Here is a 24,124-nt window from a genome sequence, read left to right as displayed (position 1 = left end):
GTAGCCTGGTATATATCTCCAAAATGTCTTTTTTTTTCCTAGTGACTATCTTGCTGTCTCTGTGCTGTCTCTGTGGTCAGTAGTTAGGAAAAAATTCACTTGACTTTAATGGATCAGTTCATTGTAATCCTGAGGAGGCCTGGTATAGCAAAAGGCTCGGGATCATTTTTAGCATCAAATAAACCTGGATTCAAACCTAATTGTACAACTCTTTTGCTTTGTGATATTGGGTCAGTTGCCTCAGCATCTTTTTTATTTCCTCATCTATAAACTGGGTAGAAAATACCTCTGTGAGTGCTTATGAGAGCTGGAGTTACGAAACAGTGGATGTGAAGCACCCAGCTCAATGCTGGCCTTCTCAGGATGCTTTTTGTCCTGATTGGGAATCAGGAAGCACATGTCTGGGGCAGAATGAGGCAGGGAAACTCCAGGGAGGAAATGGTTTGAAGAGGGACAGAGACACAGAGCTTATTTTTTGGCAGACATATAGTTGGGAATATCCCCATGAGGTGACTGAGCTGCAAGTGAAGTAAAGAGGTCAGTTTCCAGAGAGGAGACTGCAGAGGGGAGCTAAAAGGGAGAAGGGATCTCTAGTGTAGAGTCGGTGCCCTCAAAAAACCCTGCTCTTGGTTTGTTTCCCTTCTAAGTGACCCCTAGTCACGTGAGCCTGAATATCAGCTCTTTTGGATTTGTCGTGGGGATTAGCAGTACCAAGAGGTGGTTCCACGTGTAGCCACACATACTATTTAACATGTGTCAGATGCCAGCTTCAATTTGTTTTTTTGTCCTTTACAGGTGAGGTAGTTGAGGGTCAGAATAATTGAGCAACTTTTTTAGGGTCTCACAATTCGTCATTTCAGAGTTAAGATACCATGGCAGTCTATCTCCTGGAAGGCCTGAGTCAGGCACCACCACTGTCCTGTCCCAGAGGGGCCAGGATGACACTTACCTGGAGGTTTTGATTCTCTTTGGGCAGAGTGTGTTTGATGTCCTGGATGGGGAGGAGATGCGGCGAGCTCGGACCCGGGCCAATCCCTACGAGATGATCCGAGGAGTCTTCTTCCTTAACAGGTTTGCTGACCTTTCCCCTACCTCCCCTGACAGGCCCTGCTCCACCTTTCATTTGAACCTCGGTTTTTCATGCATTTGGAACTGAGTTGCACTTTTCTATCTTGCTTTGTTGCAGGGCAGCGATGAAGATGGCTAACATGGATTTTGTGTTTGATCACATGTTTACAAATCCCCGGGACTCTTATGGGGTGAGAATTCATGGTGCTGGGTGGTCTTAAGCTTCAGTAACTCAAAAATTGCCATTTGTTCAGTGTTAGGAGAATATTCCTGCTGTGTAATACAGTCATGTTTTGCTTTGAGCTCTCCAGATACAGTCCCATAGTGCTTCTATGGTCCCAGAAGTGCCCCAGTATACCAGAAGGCCCTTAAGATCTGTTCTAGCACCAAGCTGTGTAACAGGGCCACTTTCTGCCTCTCTGAACAAGCCCTTTTCAAGAAGTGGTAGAGGGCTGGGGTTGTGACTCAATGGCAAAGCGCTTGCCTTGTACATGTGAGGTTTGAGCTTCAGCACCACATAAAAATAAATAAACAAAATAAAGATATTGTGTCCATGTATAACTAAAAAAATTTTTAAAAAAGAAGTGGTAGAGCAAAATGATTTTCTCCTCTGCTCCATGTCATTTCTATGAATGTTGACGTTCTATAATGATAGAGAAACAAAAAAGGAAACCTCATTCTAGAATCCTCTTCAGAGTTTCAAAGCATTTTCCCTCAGTCCTAGAAAGTTAGTTTTCTTTGACAGTGACAGGGCCAGGAGCCAGCTGCCCCCAAACCTGTTTCTGCTTCACTTACCCGCGTTCTGCTAGACCCCCTTATTACCCATGGGCTAAAGAAACTTATTTCAAGTTCCTTAATGTTTCAGCTCTACCTGCCTAACTACTTCCGTCATGCTGTCAAAACTGGCATGCAGACCCCTCTAGCCTTTACTCATTTTTTCTCCCAGGGCTCCCTCCCCATTTTCCAGGACCAGCAGGCAGCACAAATGGGCTCTTGGAATTAGCATCTTGAGAAAATTAGGTTGATATAATGTTGATTTAATTTTCTGAGCTCACAATGATTTCCTTTAAACCCCTGCCTGGCAGAGGAACTCTGTTAAGCTGATGGGAAGTCACAGTGTCATTTTGGGCTTTTAAATGTAAACGCCTCCAGCAGCTGGTATCTGGTTATTGTCTTTTGCTGTCATGAAAATGAAGTAGGCACCAGGATTGTACCATTCGGATAGAGGGTGGAGATGGTAGTTATATAGGAAAGGGCAGCCGTGTTTGTAACGCTTTAGGCAGCTTCTTGACCCGAATTGATTGTTAGGGGCCATGGAGAATTGCCCTTTCAGAGATGTTTCTCTACACTCTACTATAGAAAGTGATTTGTTTCCTGAGCCCTTAGTATTTTCTTCTCTCTTTTCATCTCTGTTTTTCCCTGAGGACCCAGTGACAGCCAAGCCCAGCAGGCTTGGTTGTTTTTCAGGCAGCCAGAGACACCAGACCAGTCCCCAGCAGAGGTGGGAGTGGCAGGAGGCCCAGCACACACCCTGGCTTGCTAGGGGCTTGCTTTGTGGCTCTTGAATTAGACAATTACAGACTAAGAATCAGAGAACTTGACAGGGGAGTGTGGAGAGGGTGGGAGGCGCGGGCAGGAATCTGGGTTTTTAAATAGGTCTCTGGTGCTACAGGTTATGGTAAAGGGAGCAAAGGGACTAGAGGAGAAAAAAAAATTGTAAATAAGAATTGGAAGAGGGGCTGGGGCTGGGGCTCATTGGTAGAGCGCTCGCCTAGCATGCAAGAGGCAATGGGTTCTATCTTCAGCACCACATAAAACGAAATAATGTGTCCGCCTAAAACTAAAGATACATAAATAAATAAATGTTTAAAAAAAAAAAGAATTGGAAGAAACAAGGGAAAGAAGGGAACTTAGACCCTTGGTTGGAGTACATGGAAGCATGTTACAATCTACTGTATTATGTGAGGGATTCTTGTGCCAGGAGATGTTGTTGAGGTAAAACAAAACAAAACAAAGCAAAAAACATTGTGAAGTGTGACAGAAGACAAAAACTGAATGTGGATCTTTACGTTTCAGTCCTGTCTTAGAGGAAATTAGAGTGCTGCACTTGGCATAGAAAAGAGAAAAGGATAAGAGTTTTGACTCCAAAGAAGTTGATCCAGTTGAGTATAGTGTCATCTTTTATTTGTTGAATATTTTACAGTTTGAGAAAAGTCTTTGCAGTGATTTATTTAACCTACAACAGCCTTGGGAAATGTCTATATTAATCCTGATTTATGGTTGAGGAAGGTTTAAATTGTGTTTAAACCTTGAGTTTAAAGGTTTAAATTGTGTGCTTGCTCTGACTGCACAGCCAGTAAATAGAGCTGAGACTCCCAGCTGTCCTTTCTATGCACAGACTCCTGGCCATGGTTGCGAGGGCCACTCATTTTGAAATCATAGAGGTCGTGTTTAGGACAACTTGTAAGAGTTGAGATGCTCTTATTGAGTCATTGCCCTTCTTGTCCCCAATCTTTGGCTCAGTAATTCACCCAGAGAGGCTGGAGCCTGGGCTGAGGCACAGCCAGTGGTGAGGAACATTGTTTTCCATCTTTGCAGTGTGGGCAGGGCTTGAACTTGTGACCTCTGCTTCATCAGCACTGTGCCGAATGGAAGGTGCTACAGAATGTTCTTGGTAAATGCCATTAATTCTTTTTTTGAGTGTGCAAATGAATATAATCCAAAAATATGAATAATTAATGGCTCAGGAACAAAGAACACTGGGGAGGAGTAGTGAGGAATAGGGGAAAGGACTGATATGTCCCAGCATGCCCAAGGGGGCTTGTCACAGGATGACAAAGTTTATTTTTAGCTGAAGTCATTTCTCCAGAGACTTTTCCACTGTTTTGATAAAGCTAGAGAGCTCTCATCAGAGGCAAGGCCCTTGTCATCTGGAAGTGACTGGATTCTGATCTTTATCTGGCAGTTGCAGAACTCTGGACAAGTGCTTGGCTCTGCCCAATCTATGGAAAAGGAAGGCTGAGGGCTCGAGGCCCCTTCAAAGCCAACCATAGCCGTCTTGGTCACCCATTCCAGAACTCACCCTCATGTCATCAGTGCAGATAGTCCATCTTCTGCTGAGAGGGTAGAATTCACCAACTAGGGCTCAAAGGTCGATGAGAGCATCCATGGCATTTGTGTAAAAAGAGAAATATAAACAACACAGCGTGGAGCAGTGGTGGATCCGGCATCAATTTGAGGTTAAGAGAGAAAGGTACTTGAAGGGCCAAAAATATAATCAAATAAAAATTCAAATGATGATTGTGGTTTAGTCAGGCGTGTGGTAGAGGGTGCTTTGGGCTGCGTGGAAGCTGCCATTGCTGTGCCAACTGTCTTACCTTGCCAGCTTCCCATGGTGCTGTGCTTTCGGGTCCCCCACCTAGAACTGGGCAAAGGCAGGAGAAGGAAGGGAGTACAAAGCAGCAGACAAGTGTGATGTGTCTTGTGTTGGATTGTGGAACAGAAAGAGGATGCTAGTGAACTCTGAATAAACTTTGGAGTTTACTTTTTTTAAATGTATTTTTAGTTGTTGATAGACCTTTATTTTATTTATTTATTTATATGTGGTGCTGAGAATCGAACCCAGCTCCTCATACATGTGAGGGAAGCACTCAACTACTGAGCCACGACCCCAACCCTAGTTTTTTTCCTTTGTGATGCTGGGGTGGAACCCAGGGCTTCAAATTTGAGAGACAGTTGAACTATCATTGAACTAAATCCCTAGCCCTGAAGTTTATTTATTTTTTATTGTTTGGGGTACTGGGCATCGAACTCAGGGGTACTTGACCACTCAGCCACATCCCCAGCCCTATTTTGTATTTTATTTAGAGATAGGGTCTCACTGAATTGCTTAGCACCTTGCTGTTGCTGAGGCTGGCTTTGTACCTGCGATCCTCCTGCCTCAGCCTCTGGGGCTACTGGGATTATAGGCATGCACCACTATGCCTGGCTTGGAGTTTATTTTTAATAGTAACATAGCAATGAGAGTTTCTTAGTTTTGACATATTTGTCATGGTTATGTATTAACGAAACTGGCAACTGGGTGAAATACAGGAACTCTGCACAAACTTGACAGAATATTTCTATTCAGTAGAAATCATGAATGGCAGGGTATGGTTTGGATAAGCCCTGAGAAATAAAAGTGCCATTCAGATATGTACAGAGATGTCTTTTTAGAATGTTTTATTATTGAACTAGTCCTAGTGTATGAAAGGCATTTTGGGGTATTTTGGGAGTGGGCTGGGTCATTCCAGGGGGTGATAATCACAGAGGATCCACATCCTGGATGTTGTGGCCCTGGGGGAGGCTCTGGATTATACTTGTTAAAAGGCTTACTTTATTCCCCTGTGTCCTTTTTCCTGTTCCTCAGTGAGCCATCTTTTTTCCCTTTCTCCCTGTGTTTTACTTCCCTTTGCAGAAGCCACTGGTGAAGGATCGGGAAGCCGAGCTTCTGTACTTTGCTGACGTCTGTGCAGGCCCAGGCGGCTTCTCAGAGTATGTGCTGTGGAGGAAGAAGTGGCATGCAAAGGGCTTTGGGATGACTCTGAAGGGCCCTAACGACTTCAAGCTGGAGGACTTCTACTCGGCCTCCAGTGAGCTCTTCGAGCCCTACTATGGTAGGGACACTGAGCAGGGAGGGTGAGAGGAGGTCTGAGGGGAAGCCCACATGCAGTGCTTCAGACCAGAAGCAGTTGTTATCTACACACATTGTGTTCTTTCCTAGATCTCTTGGCCTGGGGTTCACAGTCCTTGTAATGAGGGTCTTGGTGCCCTTCGAACTGTCCCCAGCCTGCAAAACACAGGTTAAGCACTGTGCTAGGTAAACTCTCATCAAAGCCATATTAATTCCTCCTTGCAAGAGCACTGTTCTCTTGTGATGACAGGAAATAATGAAACTGCCTAAGACTGAAAACTGGCAGGGTTATTAACAAATACAAACTGCACACCCATCTTTGGCCCTGTGTTCCAGGTGTGGAGTGCGCAACTCGGCAGCCCCACAGCAGTCCTTTATAAAAAGTTGGTATTGGTTTTGGGGCATGGATGCTTTAACTACAAGTTGGGGTATTGAATAGGAAGGGCTTCTGTTTCATATGATGACTCTTGGCTGGACAGCTACTTTTGCACTCTGGTTAATTATAGCAGAGACTAGGTCTTCCTCCTGGTCCATCATTGTAAGGCAACTTTGCAGGATAGGCCCTGGGTCTCAAGACTCACCTGGTACCTGTGCTCACTGTCCCAGAGAGCTCATATCCCAGCTTGTAGAATGTCCCAGGGCAGATGAACTCATTGTGACTCTTGTGTCCTGCCAGGTGAGGGTGGGATTGATGGAGATGGAGATATCACCCGCCCAGAGAACATCAGTGCTTTTCGGAATTTTGTCCTGGATAACACAGATCGCAAGGGTGTGCACTTTCTGATGGCTGATGGGGTAGGTGGCCTACTCTTCATAGAGTGATCCATTAAGGATTTGTTAATTTAGAGACAGTTTGACAATTGTTGTTTTGTTTGGTCCTTAAGCTGCTGCCAGAGATGGTAAGTGGTAGCTTGTTATCCAGATACGAGGGATGTGCATTTTTATTTCTTCTGTATATATTGTCCATGATTTTGTGAAGATTGTTAATGTGGATATGTATACTTGGAGCAAGGTGGAACATCCCATCTCATTTTGTTTAGAAACCTTGATTGGCTGTGAGACCTGGTAAGAAAAAAATCAACTGAATGGGAAGCATGCTGCCATCCTTTGTCACCTTGGTATTGCTCCTGGTAGAGGCTGCCTATATGTGGCCACTCCTGAGCCTCTCATAAGCTGATACCCGCTATCGTATCCTAAGACCATGGAGCTTCTTATTAGGACTCACAGAGCATTCCGTTTCCCATCTTGTGGTTAACCAGTGATTAGTCATATAACTAAAGGCAGCCACTCAGAAGAATCCATGGAAGCTCTGTCAGTGGCTAGGCTAAAGTGACTATTCAAGGGGCTTTGTCAGTGGACATCTGCCTGATGATGAGAGCACACTTTTCTTCAGCAGAAGTCTCACCCAGTGACCCAACACCAGATGTAGTTCTTTCTGGAGTGAGCCATCACTTACTCTGAGGAAGGATAGACACAGTGGCAGTTGCTCCAAAACATGGCTAGAGTTGAGAAGAAGCTCTGTAGCTCTTGGGGCGCCTCTCGAGCAGTACCTGTGCAGGAGGTGAGGTGGGAAATGAAGGAAGGAAGTTAGGGTGTCAGTAAGAGATCTGAAGATGCCTTGGCTCTCCAAAACATCATGCATAGCAGGGAATAGTGGATAGATGGGACTTGGGCTAGTAGGGTAGGGGGCATTTGTGGGGTCTGATAGTGCTCATGAGGCAACCATTGTGGTGTGATAACTGGAATTTTTTTTTAATTGTCCCTATAAATAGGCCTGCCCTGCCCCTTTTTGGTGGTGGTGCTAGGGATCAAACCCAGGGCCTTGCACTTGCTAGGTGAGCACCGTACCACTGAAGGATACCCCCAGCCCAACAGGAATGCATTTTGAGAAGCATCTATAAGACTAGATGACATTGCTAAACATTTTTTATTCTGATTCATTTAGCTGTTACTTTTGTAGGACTGAGCCAGGGACACAACATCTGGCTGGAGCCAGCTTAATGGAGGCCAGCCTCTTTTTTGTTTTTTTTAATTGTAAAAAAAACAGCTAAAATAAAATATGTCATTTAACCATTGTTTAAGTCTACAGTTCAGTAGTATTAAGTATTTTCATACTGTTGTGCAACAGATATCCAGAACATTTTCATTTTGCAAAACCGAAACTCTGTACCCATTAAACAATTATCTTTTCCCCTCTCTCCCCATCCCTTGGCCTTTGTTACTTCTATGTGGGCTTGGGGTCTTGGTTCCCTGCTCTGGAATCTCACAAGGAACTTTTTCTTTTTGAGAAAGTTTCCTTAGCCAGAGAGTGCTAGCTGGAGGGAAGAAGCTCCATGGTTTTAGGATAGGATAGCAGGTATTGTCAGCAAGTCCTTGGTTCAGAGAGAGAGAGAGAGAGAGAGAAAGAGTATCACTGTGACTAAGAATTATGCTAACCTTTATCCCTTTATCCTTTTACTAGACCAGAGTCTGTTCAATGGTCGGTATGGTAGCTCAGTGAGCCCAAGCAGAGTATTCTGGTGATATTTACTCCCTGGATCTTATTAGGACTCACAGGGCATTCCGTTTCCCATCTTTTGGTTAACCATGACTAGCTTAATATTTTGCCTTACTCTTCCCAGGATTCCCATGTGGGTTTAGAAATTTTCCATTTCCTTGGGAAAGCAGACTTGGTCCTGTCCTTTGGGAGTGATAGGGCAGAAAACGATACTGGTTCAGTAGTCAGGCCTGGGTCCCAGTACTCGGTGCCCTTGCCAGAAGAATTTAAATGCTGAGCTGTATCTTTATCAGTCAGATGGTGAAGATCAATGAAAACACAGTCTCTGTGAAGATGAGGTAGGATGATGTTCTCAGTCCTGGTTGTCTCTTCCCACCCTGATCCCTGTGCTTTCATTTCAGGGTTTCTCAGTGGAGGGGCAAGAGAACCTGCAGGAGATCCTCAGCAAGCAACTGCTGCTGTGTCAGTTCCTCATGGCGCTGTCTGTTGTCCGGACAGGTGACTTATTCAGCTGTCTCCTCACCCCAGCACTCACTAAAGCATATACAGGATTTGGTTGGGAAGTTTAAAAAAAGAAAAAACATAACAGAAAACTTTTTTTATCAGGTGACAGGTAGCTAAATGATGAATTTAGGGAAGAAAAGACAATAGAATTCTCAAAGTCCCCTCTAATACTGACTTTTCCATAAATTGCCTCTGACTTTTAGTGGTCCCAGGTACTTAGTCATCTGAGTCATTTCTTAGTCATCTTGATTGCCTGTAGCTACCTCACCTATCTCCTCAGAGAGACACATTGACTGCCACTGGTGTGTTCTTTCTGTTTTAGGAGGCCACTTCATTTGCAAAACCTTTGACCTCTTCACACCATTCAGTGTGGGACTCATTTACCTGCTCTACTGCTGCTTTGAACGAGTGTGTCTCTTCAAACCCATTACCAGCCGTCCTGCCAACTCAGAGCGGTGAGCCTTCTTCTGTTGGCTAAAAGTCAGAACAGCAAATGCTGGTGCATCTCTCTGGCAGGACCCCTCAAGCTATGTTAAAACTTTGACTTTAGAGAATTGACTAGCACTATGAGGAGCCAGGATTCTTAGACCCAAGGGGTCCTGAGCTATACTAGTTCAGCCTCTGCCTCCTTCTCCACAAGTCTTATTCTCCATGTGTATGTGAGAACTTCTTGGCTTGGTCTATGAGAGGGGACCAATACTAGGGACACTTGAAGAGGGATGTAAGCTGGGAAGAGGCAAGAGGCTGCCAACCGCAGGCTCTGCTGGCATCCCAGGTGGGACATAGTGCCCCCACGTGAGGGAAAGCAAACACAGCCAGTCACAATAATGAAGTAACTTGTTGAAAATACACATTTCTAGGCCCTGTCCTTGGAGAGTATCATTCATTAGGTCTGTAATTTGGCAAACTCAGAGGTGATGGCCATGCATCCTGTCTGCTGCAGGGCAGTTGGGAATACCACCATAGAGATGGAAATACAGCCTTATACAAAAGGGAAGGATCTGAGGTGATTGGCACACAGTCTGTGCTGTTCTTTGATCATAGACTTAAAGTTGAACAGGGAAGCTGTTTAACTTTGTGACTCTCTGAGGGTTTTAGGGGAAAGGAATGTGTGGGAGGAAGCCCTTGCTTAGTGGAGTGACAGAGTGTCTTCTGCCAGGTATGTTGTGTGCAAGGGCCTGAAAGTGGGCATAGATGAAGTGCGGGATTACCTCTTCTCGGTGAATATTAAACTCAACCAGCTGCGGAACACTGATTCTGACGTCAACCTTGTGGTCCCTTTGACGGTGATCAAGGGAGACCATGAATTTACTGACTACATGATCCGGTCTAATGAGAGGTAAGCCAGCGGTTGTTTTTGCTACCAGCACTGGGGTCTTAAGGAACACCAGAGAATGAGGGGCTGATGACGTGCCCTTGGTAGCTCCTTGTCATCTGGGTCTGCTCTGTTGGGTACCATAGGATTTTGATTACCTTGTGGATCCTTGTTCTCTTCCCAAGTCATGTCCCAAGGGTGGTGGGTGGGTACATGTCTGGTGTAGGCCTGCTTGCCGGAGCCTGCGCCTGGTAGTGAAACCTAGCAGAAAGCAGCCTCTTTTATTAGTAAAAGACCATCATGTTGTTGCATTGAGAAGTTCCCTGCGTGGAGGCAGGAGCTGGGTGGAAAGCAGGTGTACAGCATGCTTTGGAAATGCCAGACTTTGTCCAGTTCATGAGTTCCATATGTGTGTGGTCTGAATTTTTTTTTAAACCTCCTTTAATTATCCTTAATTCTCCCTGCTTCCTGTCAGAGGTAATAATTTAAGATTGTGATAGTTGGCTCAGTTCTCTGAGTGGACAGGCCTTATAAAAAACTTTTTTTTGAGGTAGGTTGGAGGATTATATAATAGCAGCGATTCAGTAGAAAGTGCTCTCCTGGGGGACTAACAGGTGTTGGAAAGGTCTTATATAAGTGTCAGATTCCATGTCTCCCAGAGAAGATAGGTATGGATGGCCCTGGAGAGTCATAGAGGGAAGGAAGTCTTTATCCTCCTCTTTGTTATTTCTTGAGCATCATCCTGTATTTTAACTCTCCACAGTTCCACATAAGCCCTTTCATTTTGGTAGTAATGCCAGGCACCACAGTAGAGTAGACACACAACTTTAGGATGTGATAGATGAGGAAACAGACCCAGGAAGTCAGGGAAGTAGCGTTCTGTAATACTCTGGGGCTCTGTAACACTTTTTTCCCCCTAAATCATGTTGCCATCTGCTTCTAATAGTGTTTAAGCAACCCTGTAACCAACCACTTTTCTTTTTTTTAATTTGAGATATAATTTTATAATTGAAATGCAGATTTTAAGTGGATACTTCTATCAATTTTGAAAGATGCACACATGTAGTCTACATCCCTATTAAGATATTTCCATTGCCTTCTGAGTTGAATCCAAACTCACATCTCTTCTGATTTTTATCACCATAAGTTAGTTGTGTCTGTTCTACAACTTTGAATAAATTGAATCATAGAATATTCACTTGTGTCTGTTTTTTTTCCTCATCTTAATGTTTTTGAGATACATTCACATGTTAATTTCTTTTTATTGCTGAGTAATATTCTAATATGTGGATATACATAATTCATTCTTCTGTAGTTGGTTTACTTGAGATATTTCCAGTTGGGGGCCATTATGAATATAGCTCTACAAACATTCTTATACAAGGCTTTTGAGGGACAAATGTTTCATTTCTCTTGGATAAATGCCCAAGAGTAGAAATTCTGAGACTCCAGGGTAGATTTTTAAATGCCATGTAGTTTTCTAATATGGCTGTACTGATTTATGCTCCTTTCAGTAATATCTGAAGTTCTCATTGTTCTGCAACCTTGTCAGTATTTGGTATTGTCAGCCTTTTTTATTTTAACCATTCTAGTGGATGTTGTGTTATGTCATTGTGGTTTAATGTATGTTTCTGAGATGAATGAGGTTGAATCCTTTTTCATGTGCCTTTTATGTGTATGTGCTGTGGATGGAACATAGGGCCCTGAGCATTCTAGGCAAGCACTGTGAGCTATACCCTAACCCCTCTTTTCAACATTTTTAAAAATGGATGTCTTTAAGTTGTAGGATTAATTATGTATTTTGGGTACAGGTACTGTGTCAAATATGTGTGTGGTAAATATATTGCATGCCCCCCTTTTTGATACCTGAGGTTGAATCCAGGGGCTCTACCCTGAGCCACACCCCATCTTATTTTATTTTTTGACATCATCTTGCTGAATTGCCCAGTGTAGCCTCACACTTATTCCTCCTGCCTCAGCTCCCTTGTGCCTTTGCTCCTGGCTAGTTTGCCTATTAATTGTCTTTCTTTCTCTCTCTCTCTCTCTCTTTTTTTTTTTTTTTTTTTTGTGCTAGGGATTGAACCCAGAGTTGCTTTACCACTGAGCCATATCCCTAGCCCTTTTTATTTTTTATTTTGAGACAGTGTCTTGCTAAGTTACCCAGGCTGGCCTTGAATTTGCAATCCTCCTGCCTCAGCCTCCCCAATTCCTAGAATTATAGGCATGTACCACACTGTGCCTGGATACTTATTCATTTTCTGAATGTTATCTTTTTATAAGCAGATATTTAATTCTTTTTTAGTTTTTCTGAGTATTTTTTTATTGTGAAAATATATATAACATAAAATAAAATTAAAATTGTGGTGCAGCCATCACCACTATACATTTCTAGAATATTTTTATCATCTTAAACAGCAGCTCTGTATCCATTAAATAAAAACCCCTATTTTTCCCTTCTTCCAGCCCCTGGTAACCACTATTACACTTCCTGTGTTTGCGAAGTTGCCTATTCTAGGTATCTCATTTAATAGATTTATACAATATTTATCCTTTTGTTTCTGATTTATTTTATTTTGCATAATGTTTTCAAGATTCATCATGTTGCAGAATTCATCATGTGGCAGAATTTTACTCCTTTTTATATGATATACATTTTCTCTGTCCATTCTTCTGTTGATAGACATTGGGGCTGTTACCACCTTTTAGCTGCTATGCATAATAGCACTATTCATTTATTTATATGCTGTGCTGAGAATCGAACTCAGTGCCTCACACATGCTAGGCAAGGCGCTCTACCACTGAGCACAACTGCAGCCCCATATTTTGCATAGTAGCACTAGGAATATAGGTGTGCCAGTATCTATTTGAGTTGCTGCTTTCAGTTCTTTTGAGATTCACCTGTAAATGGAATTGCCCCCCTCTCTTTGGTGGATCATAAGGTGTTTGTTTGTTTGTTTGTTTTGAGGAACTGTCATACTCTTTTCTACGATGGCTACACCAATTTACATTCCCATTAGCAGTTTATGAAGGCTACAATTTCTCCATACCCTTACCAGTACTGTTATTTTCCATTTTTCTGATAATAGACTTCTTAATATATGTGCAGTGGTATCTAAGTAGTTGATTTGCATTTTCCTAATAGCTAGTGTTGTTTGAGCGTTTTTTTCATGTGTTATGGACCATTTGAATATCTTTTTTAGAGAAATGTCTATTCACACCTTTCCCATTTTTAAAATTGGGTTTTTATTGTTCTTTATATATTCTGGATATTAATCTTTTATCAGATTTTATTTGAAAATATTATCTCCCATTCTGTGGTTTATTTGTTCACTCTACTGCTTGTTTTTTGATACACAGAAGTTTTTAATATTAACGCTGCTCAGGTTGCCTATTTTTTTCTTTAATTACTATATACAGGAAATCATTGCTAAATTCAATGTCATGAAGCTTTTTGCCTTTGTTTTCTTGTCAGAGTTTTATAGTTTTAGCCCATTATAAACAAAGGTCTTTAGGCCATTTTTTATGTAGCATTAGGTAAGTGTCCAGCTTCCTTCTTTTGAATGTGGATATCCAGTTTCCCCAGTACCATTTCTTGAAAACACTGTCCTTTCCCTATTTAATGGTCTTGTCAGAAATCTTTTAGCTATACATGTGAGAATTTATTTCTGGATCCTGTTCCAAGCATCTATATTCCAATATTATAATGTTTTAATGAGCTTTGTAATTGTTTTGAAATCAGGACATGTGTATCCTCCAAATTTGCCTGTCATTTTCAAGATTTTTTTAGCTGCTTAGTGTCCCTTGAAATTATATATGATCCCCCCCACCACCTTTTTTTTTTAATGGTGCTGGGGATCAAACTCAGGGCCTCAAGTGCATGCTGGCTGGCAAGTGCTCTACCACTGCTATATTATCAGCACCTCCCCACTCTTTTTTGAGACGGAGTCTTCTTATGTTACTCAGGTTGGTTTCCCAATCCTTGGCTCAAGAGGTCCTCTTCCTTCAGCTTCCTGAAGAGCTGGGATTGTAGGCACGTGTTGTTACTCCTGGTTCTATATGAATTTTAGGATGGGATATTCTCTTTCTGCAAAAACTGCCATTAGGATTTTGATAGGAATTGCATTGAATCTATAGGTTATTTTTGGGTAGTATTTGTCATCTTAATGGTAATACGTCTTCCAATCCATTAACATGGGATGTTTCCAATTATTTATGTCTTCTTTAATTTCTTTTGGCAGTGTTTTGTTGTTTTCAGTGAACAGGTCTTTACATCCTTAATTTATTCCTAAGTATTTTATTCTTTTTGATACTATTATATGTTGAATTGTTTTCTTAATTTACCTTTTGGGATTATTCATTGTTAATATGTAGAAGTGACTGATTTTTGTGTGTTGATGTTGTATCTTGAAAGTTCCCTGAAATCACTTATTAGTTATAACAGCTGTGTGTGTATATGTGTGTAATCTTTAGAGTTTTCTATTTTAAGATCTTGTCATCTGTGAAGTAAGATAATTTTACTTCTTGTTTTCTAATGCGGATATCTAAAAGTTTAAAATCTTGAAGATGAAATATAATTTACCAATTTTTCTTTTGGTAATGATTTGTTTTCTCTCTAAAAAAGTCTGCCTTCACAAGAAATGAAAATAATATCCTATTTTCATGCAGACTTTTTTCTTTTATCCTTTATGTTTGTGGTATATCTAAAATTAATTTTTGTGTATTGTATGATACAGGGGTCAAGTGTCCTTTTTTTTCTTATAGATATACAGTTGTCCATTAATTGTTGAAAATACTTACTTTTTCCCATTTTTAAAAAATATTTTTTCCCTTGGTTGTTGATTGATCTTTATTTTATTTATTTATATGGGGTGCTGAGAATCTAACCCATTGCCTCACACATGCAAGGCAAGTGCACTACTGCTGAGCCATAGTCCCAGCCCTCCCATTAATTAAAAAAAAAAAAATTCTTATAAATTTTATTCTTTTCATAAATTATTTGTATACATGTGACTTCAGGTCTCTCTGTTCCTTTCCATTAATTTATCCTTTTGTTAGTACCATACATACCTTGACAAAAGAAATCTCACAAAAAGTATGTTTCCCAGCTTTGTTCTTTTTTTTTTTCCCCAAGATTATTTTGGCTATGTGTTTACATATAAGTTTTAGAATCAGCTTTTTAATTTATTCAAAAAACCTTAGCAGTCTTTTTTAGTTTTCAATGTAGAGGTTGTACAAAATCTTTTGTTGTTTATTCCCAAGGATATTATTTTAAATGACTTTTTAAAAATGTTATCTTCCAATTATTTATTTATTTAGAGAGAGAGAGAGAATTTTAATATTTATTTTTCAGTTTTTTTCGGCGGACACAACATCTTTGTTTGTATGTGGTGCTGAGGATCGAACCAGGGCCGTACACATGCCAGGCGAGCACGCTACCACTTGAGCCACATCCCCAGCCCCTCATCTTCCAATTATTGATGCTAGTTATTTTGTACATTGACTGCATCCTGTGAGAATTTACTTAATAGTGCTAGATATAGTTCTTAAGATATTTTTATTTACAAAATCATGTCTTCAGCCGGGCGTGGTGGTGCACATTTGTAATCCCAGTGGCTCAGGAGGCTGAGGAAGGAGGATTGTGAGTTCAAAGCCAGCCTCAGGTGAGGTGCTTAGCAACTTGTGAGACCCTGTCTCTAAATAAAATTCAAAATAGGGCTGGGGATGTGGCTCAGTGGTTGAGAGTGCCTCTGAGTTCAATCCCTAGTACTAAAAAAAAAAAAAAAAAAAAAAAAAGTTTTTTCTCCTTCCCAATTTGTATGCTTTTTATTTTTTTTCTTGTCTTATCTCACTAACTAGTTCCTCCAATGTGATAAAGAATGGAAGTGGTAAGAGCACATTTTTTCTTGCTTTGGTTCAGAAAGTGTTTAACATCGTTCTATATGATGTTAGCTGTATGTTTGTATATCAACAGACTGAACCTAATTAATCAGTGAACTTGAGGACAGACAGGTCAACAGAAACCCAAACTGAAACACAAAGAAAAAAGTAAGGAGGAAAAAAAAGAAAAAAAAAAAAGGTCGTCATTAGGTTGACAAATTTTCCTTCTATTTCTAGTTTGCTGAGAGTTTTTCACCATGGGTGAATGTTTAATTTTGTCAAATACTTGTTCTTTATTTGAAGAAATTATTACAGGATTTTTCTTATTTGTTCTGGTAATACAATTAATTACATTGAGTGACTTCAAAATGGTTAAAAAAGTCTTGCATTTTGGGATAAACTCTAGTTGATCGTGATGTATTACTACTTTTATATATTTCTATTTTGATATATTAATATTTTATTCATGAGAGAAAAATCCCTAATTCTGTATTCTTTTAAGTCCTTGCCTGTTTTTAGTGTCAGGGTTTTGTTAAGTCTTTTTTCCTCCCCCCACATTTTTTTATTGGTGCAGTATAGTTGTAAATAATGATGGGATTTGTTGTTACATATTCGTACATGCGCACAGTATGACAGTATAATTTGGCCTATGTCACTCCCCAGCACTTTCTCCCTCTATGTTAGTTTCTTAACATGACTTTAGAAATGATTCCTCTTTTTGTATTTTCTGGAATAATTTATGTAATATTGGTTATTTCTTTTTTTAAAAAAAATCTATTTGATAAGATTAACCTGTGGAGCTATTTGAGTTTGCTTTATGGGAAATTTCAAAACTCATTTTTTAATAGATATATGGTTTTTCAGATTCTTTGGGTTATTTTAAGGGTTGTTTTTTCAATAAATTTGTTTTTAAATTTATTGTTCACTTCATTCAAGGTGTTGAATTTATTGGCATAGTTATTTATAATGTCACTTTATCCTTCAGTGTCTGTTGAACTCAGGGGTGCTTTACAATTGAGCAACATCCCTAGCCCTTTTTATTTTTTATTTTGAGACAGGGTCTCATTAAATTGCTGAGGCTGGCTTGGAACTTGTGATCCACTTGCCTCCACCTGCTGAGTAGCTTGTTTTATAGGCTTGTGCCCCTGCCCCTGGCTACTCTCTGAAGTTTTGTCAGTGTTTACTTCAGTTGTTTAGGATCTTTGTTATTAGGCACATGCATGGTGAAGATTGTCTTGTCCTCTTGATTAGTTGAACTTTTGTCATTATAAAGTATTTATCCTTAGTAATACTCTTTGAGTCATCTTTGCTATTAATGTAGCTTCATAAGCCTTTATAGCTTAGTGCTTGCATGGTGTTTTTCTGTCCTTCTGTTTTCTGTCTTTGTTTTTATGATTAAATGTGTTTCTTGGGAGAAGCATATGGTTGGGTCTTACCTTTTTGTCCAGTCTGACCTGTATAAAAGTCTCTGCCTTTTAATTGGAATAATTAGACATTTACATTGAGTGTAATTATTGATATGTTTGAGTTTAAATCCCCCATCTTGGTTGTTTGGTTTCTTTTTACCCTATTTGCTCTTGTTCCTCTGTTCTTTTCTTCTTTCCTTTTTGGGGAGAATAATTTAGTATTTTTAGTACTCCTTTTTATTTCTTTGATTTTTTTATATGCCTTTTTGTGTTATGTGTTAGTTGTTGCTCTAGAGATTATAATATGCATTTTTAATTTATCATAGCCTCTCTTCCAAAAATATTCTGCTGCAGTGTAAGAACTTTATAATAGTATATATGCAATTACTGTCCTGCCACCTTTGTGTTCTTGTTTTTATATAAACTCAATTTTATATCATTAGTTTTACTTTAAATAATTTGTGCTTTAAAGATATGTGCACATACACATATTATTTCTTTTAATGTTCTTGGTATTTACTGACATATTTAGCCTCTCTTGTATTCTTCATGTCTTCTTGGAGAACCAGATTTATACTTGAAATAATTATCTTTGAGCCTATTTTTGTAGTTCAAGCCTGCTATTGACTAATTCTTTCAGCTTTTGTCTATTTAAAAATGTATTTTTTTTCCTTTCATTTTGAAGGATATTTGCATTGGATATGGAATTTGAAGTTGATCATTTTTTTTCTTTCAGCACTTTAAACATATTATTCCATTTTTTTGTTCTCTGTGTTTCTGATGAGAAGTCAGTCATTATTCTCTGCATGTCATGTGTCTGTTTTCCTGTGGCTGCTTTCAAGAGTTTCCTTTTTTTAGCAGGTTGGCCCTGCTACATCCTTCTGTGATTGTATTTAATTGAGTGACCTTGGATCTGTGGATTGATTTCATTCTATATGGAAATTTCTTGGTCATTATCTTGTTAGTATTTTTTTTAATCCTTCTTTTTCCTTTGCTTCTGGGATTCCAGTTATATTTATGCTAATCAATCTTCAACAAATGGTGCTGGGAAAACTGGAAATCCATATGCAACAAAATGAAGCTGAACCCCTTTCTCTCGCCATGCACAAAAGCTAATTCAAAATGGATCAAGGAGCTAGATATCAAACCAGAGACTCTGCACCTGATAGAAGAAAAAGTTGGCTCCGATCTACATATTGTGGGGTCGGGCTCCAAATTCCCTAATAGGACGCCCATAGCCCAAGAGTTAAATACAAGAATAAACAAATGGGACTTACTTAAACTAAAAAGTTTTTTCTCAGCAAGAGAAACAATAAGAGAGGTAAACAGGGAACCTACATCCTGGGAACAAATTTTTACTCCTCACACTTCAGATAGAGCCCTAATATCCAGAATATACAAAGAACTCAAAAAATTAAACAATAAGATAACAAACAACCCTATCAACAAATGGGCCAAGGACCTGAACAGACACTTCTCAGAGGAGGACATACAATCAATCAATAAGTATATGAAAAAATGCTCACCATCTCTAGCAGTCAGAGAAATGCAAATCAAAACCACCCTAAGATACCATCTCACTCCACTAAGATTGGCAGCCATTATGAAGTCAAGTAGCAATAAGTGCTGGCGAGGATGTGGGGAAAGGGTAAAGTTCTCCTGAGTTCGATCTCTAGTACAAGTAAATACCAGGTACATTGCTGGTGGGGCTGCAAAATGGTGCGGCCAATATGGAAAGCAGTATGGAGATTCCTAGGAAAGCTGGGAATGGAACCACCATTTGACCCAGCTATCGCCCTTCTCGGTCTATTCCCTGAGGACCTCAAAAGAGCATACTGTAGGGATACTGCCACATCAATGATCATAGCAGCACAATTCACAATAGCTAGATTTTGGAATCAACCTAGATGCCCTTCAATAGATGAATGGATTAAAAAACTGTGGCATCTATACACAATGGAGTATTACGCAGCACTAAAAACCGACAAAATCATGGATTTTGCAGGGAAATGAATGGCATTAGAGCAGATAATGCTAAGTGAAGCTAGCCAATCCTTAAACAAATGCCAAATGTCGTCTTTGATATAAAGAGAGCAACTAAGATCAGAACAGGGAAGAGCATGAGGAAAAGATTAACATTTAACAGAGACGAGTGGGGTGGGAGAGAGGGAGAGAGAAGGGAAACTATGGAAATGGAAGGAGACCCTCATTGTTACACAGAATTACATATAAGAGTTTGTGAGGGGAAAGGGAATAAAAAAAAAAAAAACAAGGGAGAGAATTAAACAACAGCAGATGGGGTAGAGAGGGAAGAGGAGAGGGAAGGGGAGGGGGGATAGTAGGGGATAGGAAAGGTAGCAGAATACAACAGTCATTAATATGGTATTATGTAAAAATGTGGATGTGTAACTGATGTGATTCTGCAACTTGTATTTGGGGTAAAAATGGGAGTTCATAACCCACTTGAATCAAATGTATGAAAGATGATATGTCATGAGCTTTGTAATGTTTTGAACAACCAATAAAAAAAATATTTATGCTAATCAGAGTGTTATTGCCCCTAGACCTCAGATGGCCTGTTTTTTTTTTTTTTCTTCCAACTTTTTTCTTTGGGTTTCAGTTTGGTTTCTGTTGACCTATCTGTCCTCAAGTTCACTGATTAATTAGGTTTAGTCTTCTGATAACCATCAAAATAATTCTTCTTTTTTTCATTTTTCAAAAATTTATTTGCCTTTGGGCTGGGGTTGTGGCTCAGTGATAGAGTGCTTGCCTAGCATATGTGAGGCACTGGCTTCGATTTGCAGCACCACATAAAAAATGAATAAATAAAATAATGGTATTGTGTCCATCAACAACTAAAAAATTTTTTAAAAATTTATTTGCCTTTCCAAAATATAGTTTCTATATCTTTGCTAAAATTCCCCATCCTCTCTATTAATTTTGTCTACCCTTCCACTAGATCTTTTAGTATCTTTATTAGTTAAAGATCCTTCTTGCCAGTTCCAACATTCAGGCCACTCCTGGGTCTTGTTCTGTTGAACTGTTTTCCCTCTTATCAGTGGGTCACATTTCTTGCTTCATCATTTACCTGATGATTATTTATTAAAGACCAGATATTGGCTGGGTATGGTGATGCATGCCTATAATCCCAGTGACTTCGGAGGTTGAGGAAGGAAGATCTTGAGTTCGAGGCCAGCCTCAGCAAGTTAGTGAGACCCTCAGCAACTTAGTGAGACCCTGTCTGAAAATAAAAAATAAAAAAAAAAAAAAAAAACTGAGGATGCAGCTCCGTGGTAAAGTTCTCCTGAGTTCGATCTCTAGTACAAGTAAATACCAGGTATTGAGTGTTAGGAACAGTGGAGACTAAAGTAAAAAGGGTCACTGTCCGTATAGATGGATTGTCAGTGTGGTCTGTAATTTAACTGGGTCTGGGCTTTGTTGTTGCTTTATTTAGAATAAGTTCACCACTACTTTCAAATTCTTTAAGGGCAGCATGAGGACCTTCCTTTTAGCAGGACTTGGGACCTAAGTGTCTGGAGGATTTGACTAGTTCTGCTCTGCTCTCGGCTTCAGTGGGCCCATGTGACTGCACCTAGCGGTCCTCTCAACTCTCTGATCCCTTTACAAAAACAGATGGCCACTGCTTTGGCTCACCTTCTCTGTGCATATGTCACTTGGCTGTCTTCTGGTGATCCTTCTGACATCAATTTTTTTCCCCTCTCCTAGTCACTGTAGTCTGCAGATCAAAGCTCTGGCCAAAATCCATGCCTTCGTTCAAGACACGTGAGTGTTGCACACTTTTTAGAATTCACCTATTTCAAGGGAAGATTTTGCTTTGCTCCTCCCCCCATGCTGTTTGCTTATTTAATTTTAATAATCATTTAAAAACATATTTGTATCTCATATTCTGCCCTGATCTCTAAAGGATGCCAGAGAAGCATAAGGTGTGAATTTTGTTTTCCCAGACTCAATGTGTGTTGGGGCAGATACGAGTAACTCAGTACAAGGAAGTTAACCACACTGCCCCAGAGGCTGTGGAGGGCATGGCACAGAACATGCAGTGTTTGGGTATAAGTGCAGAGAGTGAGACCACAAGGAGAGCGAGGGCTGGGCAGGGGAAAACCTCTGGTGGAAGTAAATGTGGGTTAATTCAGCTTTGTGGGATGTCAGCATAGTGACATTTGCCAGGATAGCATTCATGTGGCCTGTGTCAGGAGGGGAACCAGAATGTGCTGATAGGTGTTTGGAAGAAGGGTGTGTGGGGAACCCTGGCATCCAGGTGGTCATGAGGACAGTCTCCTTCCTTCCCTGGTGGTAGGAAGGGGAAGTGGTCCCGTTCTGGGAACCTGAGCTCCTGTCTTCAGGAGGAGAGTGAGGTGAGCGCACCCTGGACTAATGGAGTGTCCTCACTCATGTACACCTCCCTCCTGGCAGTTTAGAGGTGCACAAGGGCTGCACTGCTGTGCCAAGGTTTTAATCACTTGCTGGCTTTGTTTCCCTAGGACCCTGAGTGAGCCTCGACAGGCAGAGATCCGAAAAGATTGCCTCCGACTCTGGGGGGTGAGCTTCTCCCCCAGCCCATTGTCACTTGGGGTGGGGACACTATAGAGGACAATGGGAAGGAACGTCACCTTTAGGGCCTCCCTTAAGTGGAAAGTGTCTTCTACCCTCAGCATTCCATGGCTGGCCATCTTGGCACTGCTGGGAATTGTTTACTAGGCCCTTTAACTTTAATTTGTCCCTACAACTGGGAAAGAGGAATGGGGTGCTGGTTGTGGTGGTACATGCCTGCAATCCCTGTGGCTCAGGAGGTTGAGGCAGGAAGATCGTGAGTTCTAAACCAGACACAGCAATTTAGTGAGGCTCTAAGCAACTTAGTGAGACCCTGTCTCAAAAATGAAAAAATAAGACTGGCGCCATGGTGCATGCCTGTAATCCCAGCAGCTCGGGAGGCTGAGGCAGGACGATTGTCAGTTCAAAGCCAACCTCAGCAACAGCGAGGCGCTAAGCAACTCAGTGAGACCCTGTCTCTAAATAACAAAAAGGGGCTGGGAATGTGCCCCAGTTGAGTAAGCCCTGCTGGGTTCAATCCCTGATACAAAAAAAAATGTGTGTGTGTTTATACACACACACACACACACACACACACACACACACACACACACAGGCTGGACATATGGTTCAGTGGTTAAATGCCCCTGGGTTCAATTCCTGGTACCCCTCCCCACCTCACCTCCCAAAAAGAAAAGAAAAATAAAGGATAGCACAGTGGGTGGACAGGTTTCATTCTGTGCTGGTAGCCCTGTGTAGCAACATTGACCAACAGAGCCCCAGAGAAGAGGAAGTGGTTTTCGGGGTGTGCCACTACAGGTCTGAAGGAGAGCAGTGATTCTCTGCTTTGCCTCTTGCCCCCTCTTTCCTTATACCAGGGGTTTCCTCTCCCCCCCCCCGCCCCCCACCGTACCTGCTGCTGGCCTGTGCAGTCACACACGGCCTTGGTCAACATGACAACTTGAAAAATCAAAGCCTTTTGCTTTCTCACTTCAGATCCCTGACCAGGCTAGAGTTGCTCCATCTTCCTCAGACCCGAAATCTAAGTTCTTCGAGCTAATCCAGGTAAATCTGGTTTCTGTGATAGAAATAAAAAGCTGGAGGCCTTACTCTAGGTGTGAAAGGTGTCACCAAGGCCTCCTCCCTGGCCTCCAGAAGGCCTATGCAAGCACCACTTCTGGGCCTGAGGGACTGGACTGAACCTGATGGTGCAGAGCCTTTGGTGTAGGGTGTGGAGTTCCCCAGGAACGTAGCAGGACAGCAAATTTCCAGTCTTGAGATGTGCTTGTACCCGGCATTCCTGCCGCCCAAAAGGTGATGCTGCCTGTCATGTCCTGGCAAGTCCAAGGTCCTGTGGCCTTTGCCTATAGAGGAGACATCCCCTAGGTGGGATGACCTTAGGCTGGGGAGCTGGGTAGAAAGCCAAGGTAGCTGCCAGAGAAGCCCACAGGGCTGGCCTCATCCGGGTTGCCTAACCTGGTTCTGGTAAGCTGATTCTCAGTGTTCTTCTCTCTGGTTTTCCTACCACCCAACCTCTGGCTTTTCCTGCAGACCTCATTTAAATCTGGCCCAGATTGTGGGCCATTGTGCTGGTTTTATGGGGGTCACAATAGGGAGAGTGAGTTCAAGATGGCCCCAGAAGAATTGTGTACATTTTTCTGAATGGGGTAGAGGGATGACTTCACTGCTCTCAAACCAACTGTGGAGAATCCTTGCTTTGTGTTATTGAAGGGACGGCTTTTATATTCTGGTGACATTTCCTTATAGCTCTGGTAAATCGATCTGTACTTGGGGACTTGGTGTTCTTTCCTTTCCCAGCCTCTTCTAATAGGTCCTAAAGGAACACTCCAGGCAGATGGAAATAGATCCCATTTAGTGCATGGTTAGGTAGAGAAGAAGGAGCAGGGGAGCATTTTTCTGAGAGCAAGTGCTTCCTGTCCCTTGCCTCTCCTAGCTTGCTCTAGCCCGTATGGGCACCAGTACTGTCCGTGCCTTCTCCAGCCCAGCACTGTTTTCTTGGTCTATGGCTACAGGGCACTGAGATCGACATCTTCAGCTACAAGCCCACGCTGCTTACCTCCAAAACCCTGGAGAAAATCCGCCCTGTGCTCGACTACCGCTGCATGGTGTCTGGCAGCCAGCAGAAGTTCCTCCTCGGCCTGGGGGTAAGTCTGCAGCTGGCTTCCTACCAGCTTGGGGTGGCAGCAATGCCCTCTGTTTGTGGGAGTGTGGAC

The 24,124-nt window shown here is 41.4% G+C and overlaps 1 protein-coding gene across 2 annotated transcripts in view; it reads left to right on the top strand.

Annotated features, from left to right (window-relative positions):
* Nucleotides 1–24,124, top strand: part of Cmtr1 (cap methyltransferase 1) — a 49,977-nt gene that overhangs the window by 19,037 nt on the left and 6,816 nt on the right. For both annotated transcript variants that reach the window (XM_076858781.1, XM_076858782.1), the window contains 11 exons: nt 977–1,071; nt 1,187–1,259; nt 5,525–5,723; nt 6,417–6,535; nt 8,639–8,735; nt 9,064–9,196; nt 9,901–10,080; nt 21,066–21,122; nt 21,842–21,899; nt 22,887–22,955; nt 23,924–24,055. In XM_076858781.1, the coding sequence (XP_076714896.1) occupies nt 977–1,071; nt 1,187–1,259; nt 5,525–5,723; nt 6,417–6,535; nt 8,639–8,735; nt 9,064–9,196; nt 9,901–10,080; nt 21,066–21,122; nt 21,842–21,899; nt 22,887–22,955; nt 23,924–24,055 (1,212 nt within the window). The remainder of the gene's footprint in view (nt 1–976; nt 1,072–1,186; nt 1,260–5,524; nt 5,724–6,416; nt 6,536–8,638; nt 8,736–9,063; nt 9,197–9,900; nt 10,081–21,065; nt 21,123–21,841; nt 21,900–22,886; nt 22,956–23,923; nt 24,056–24,124) is intronic.

Source organism: Callospermophilus lateralis, chromosome 6, assembly GCF_048772815.1.
Source record: "Callospermophilus lateralis isolate mCalLat2 chromosome 6, mCalLat2.hap1, whole genome shotgun sequence".
Taxonomy (NCBI): domain Eukaryota; kingdom Metazoa; phylum Chordata; class Mammalia; order Rodentia; family Sciuridae; genus Callospermophilus; species Callospermophilus lateralis.
Note: the sequence above shows the minus strand (reverse complement) of the source record. Positions and strands in the feature narration are given on the sequence as shown.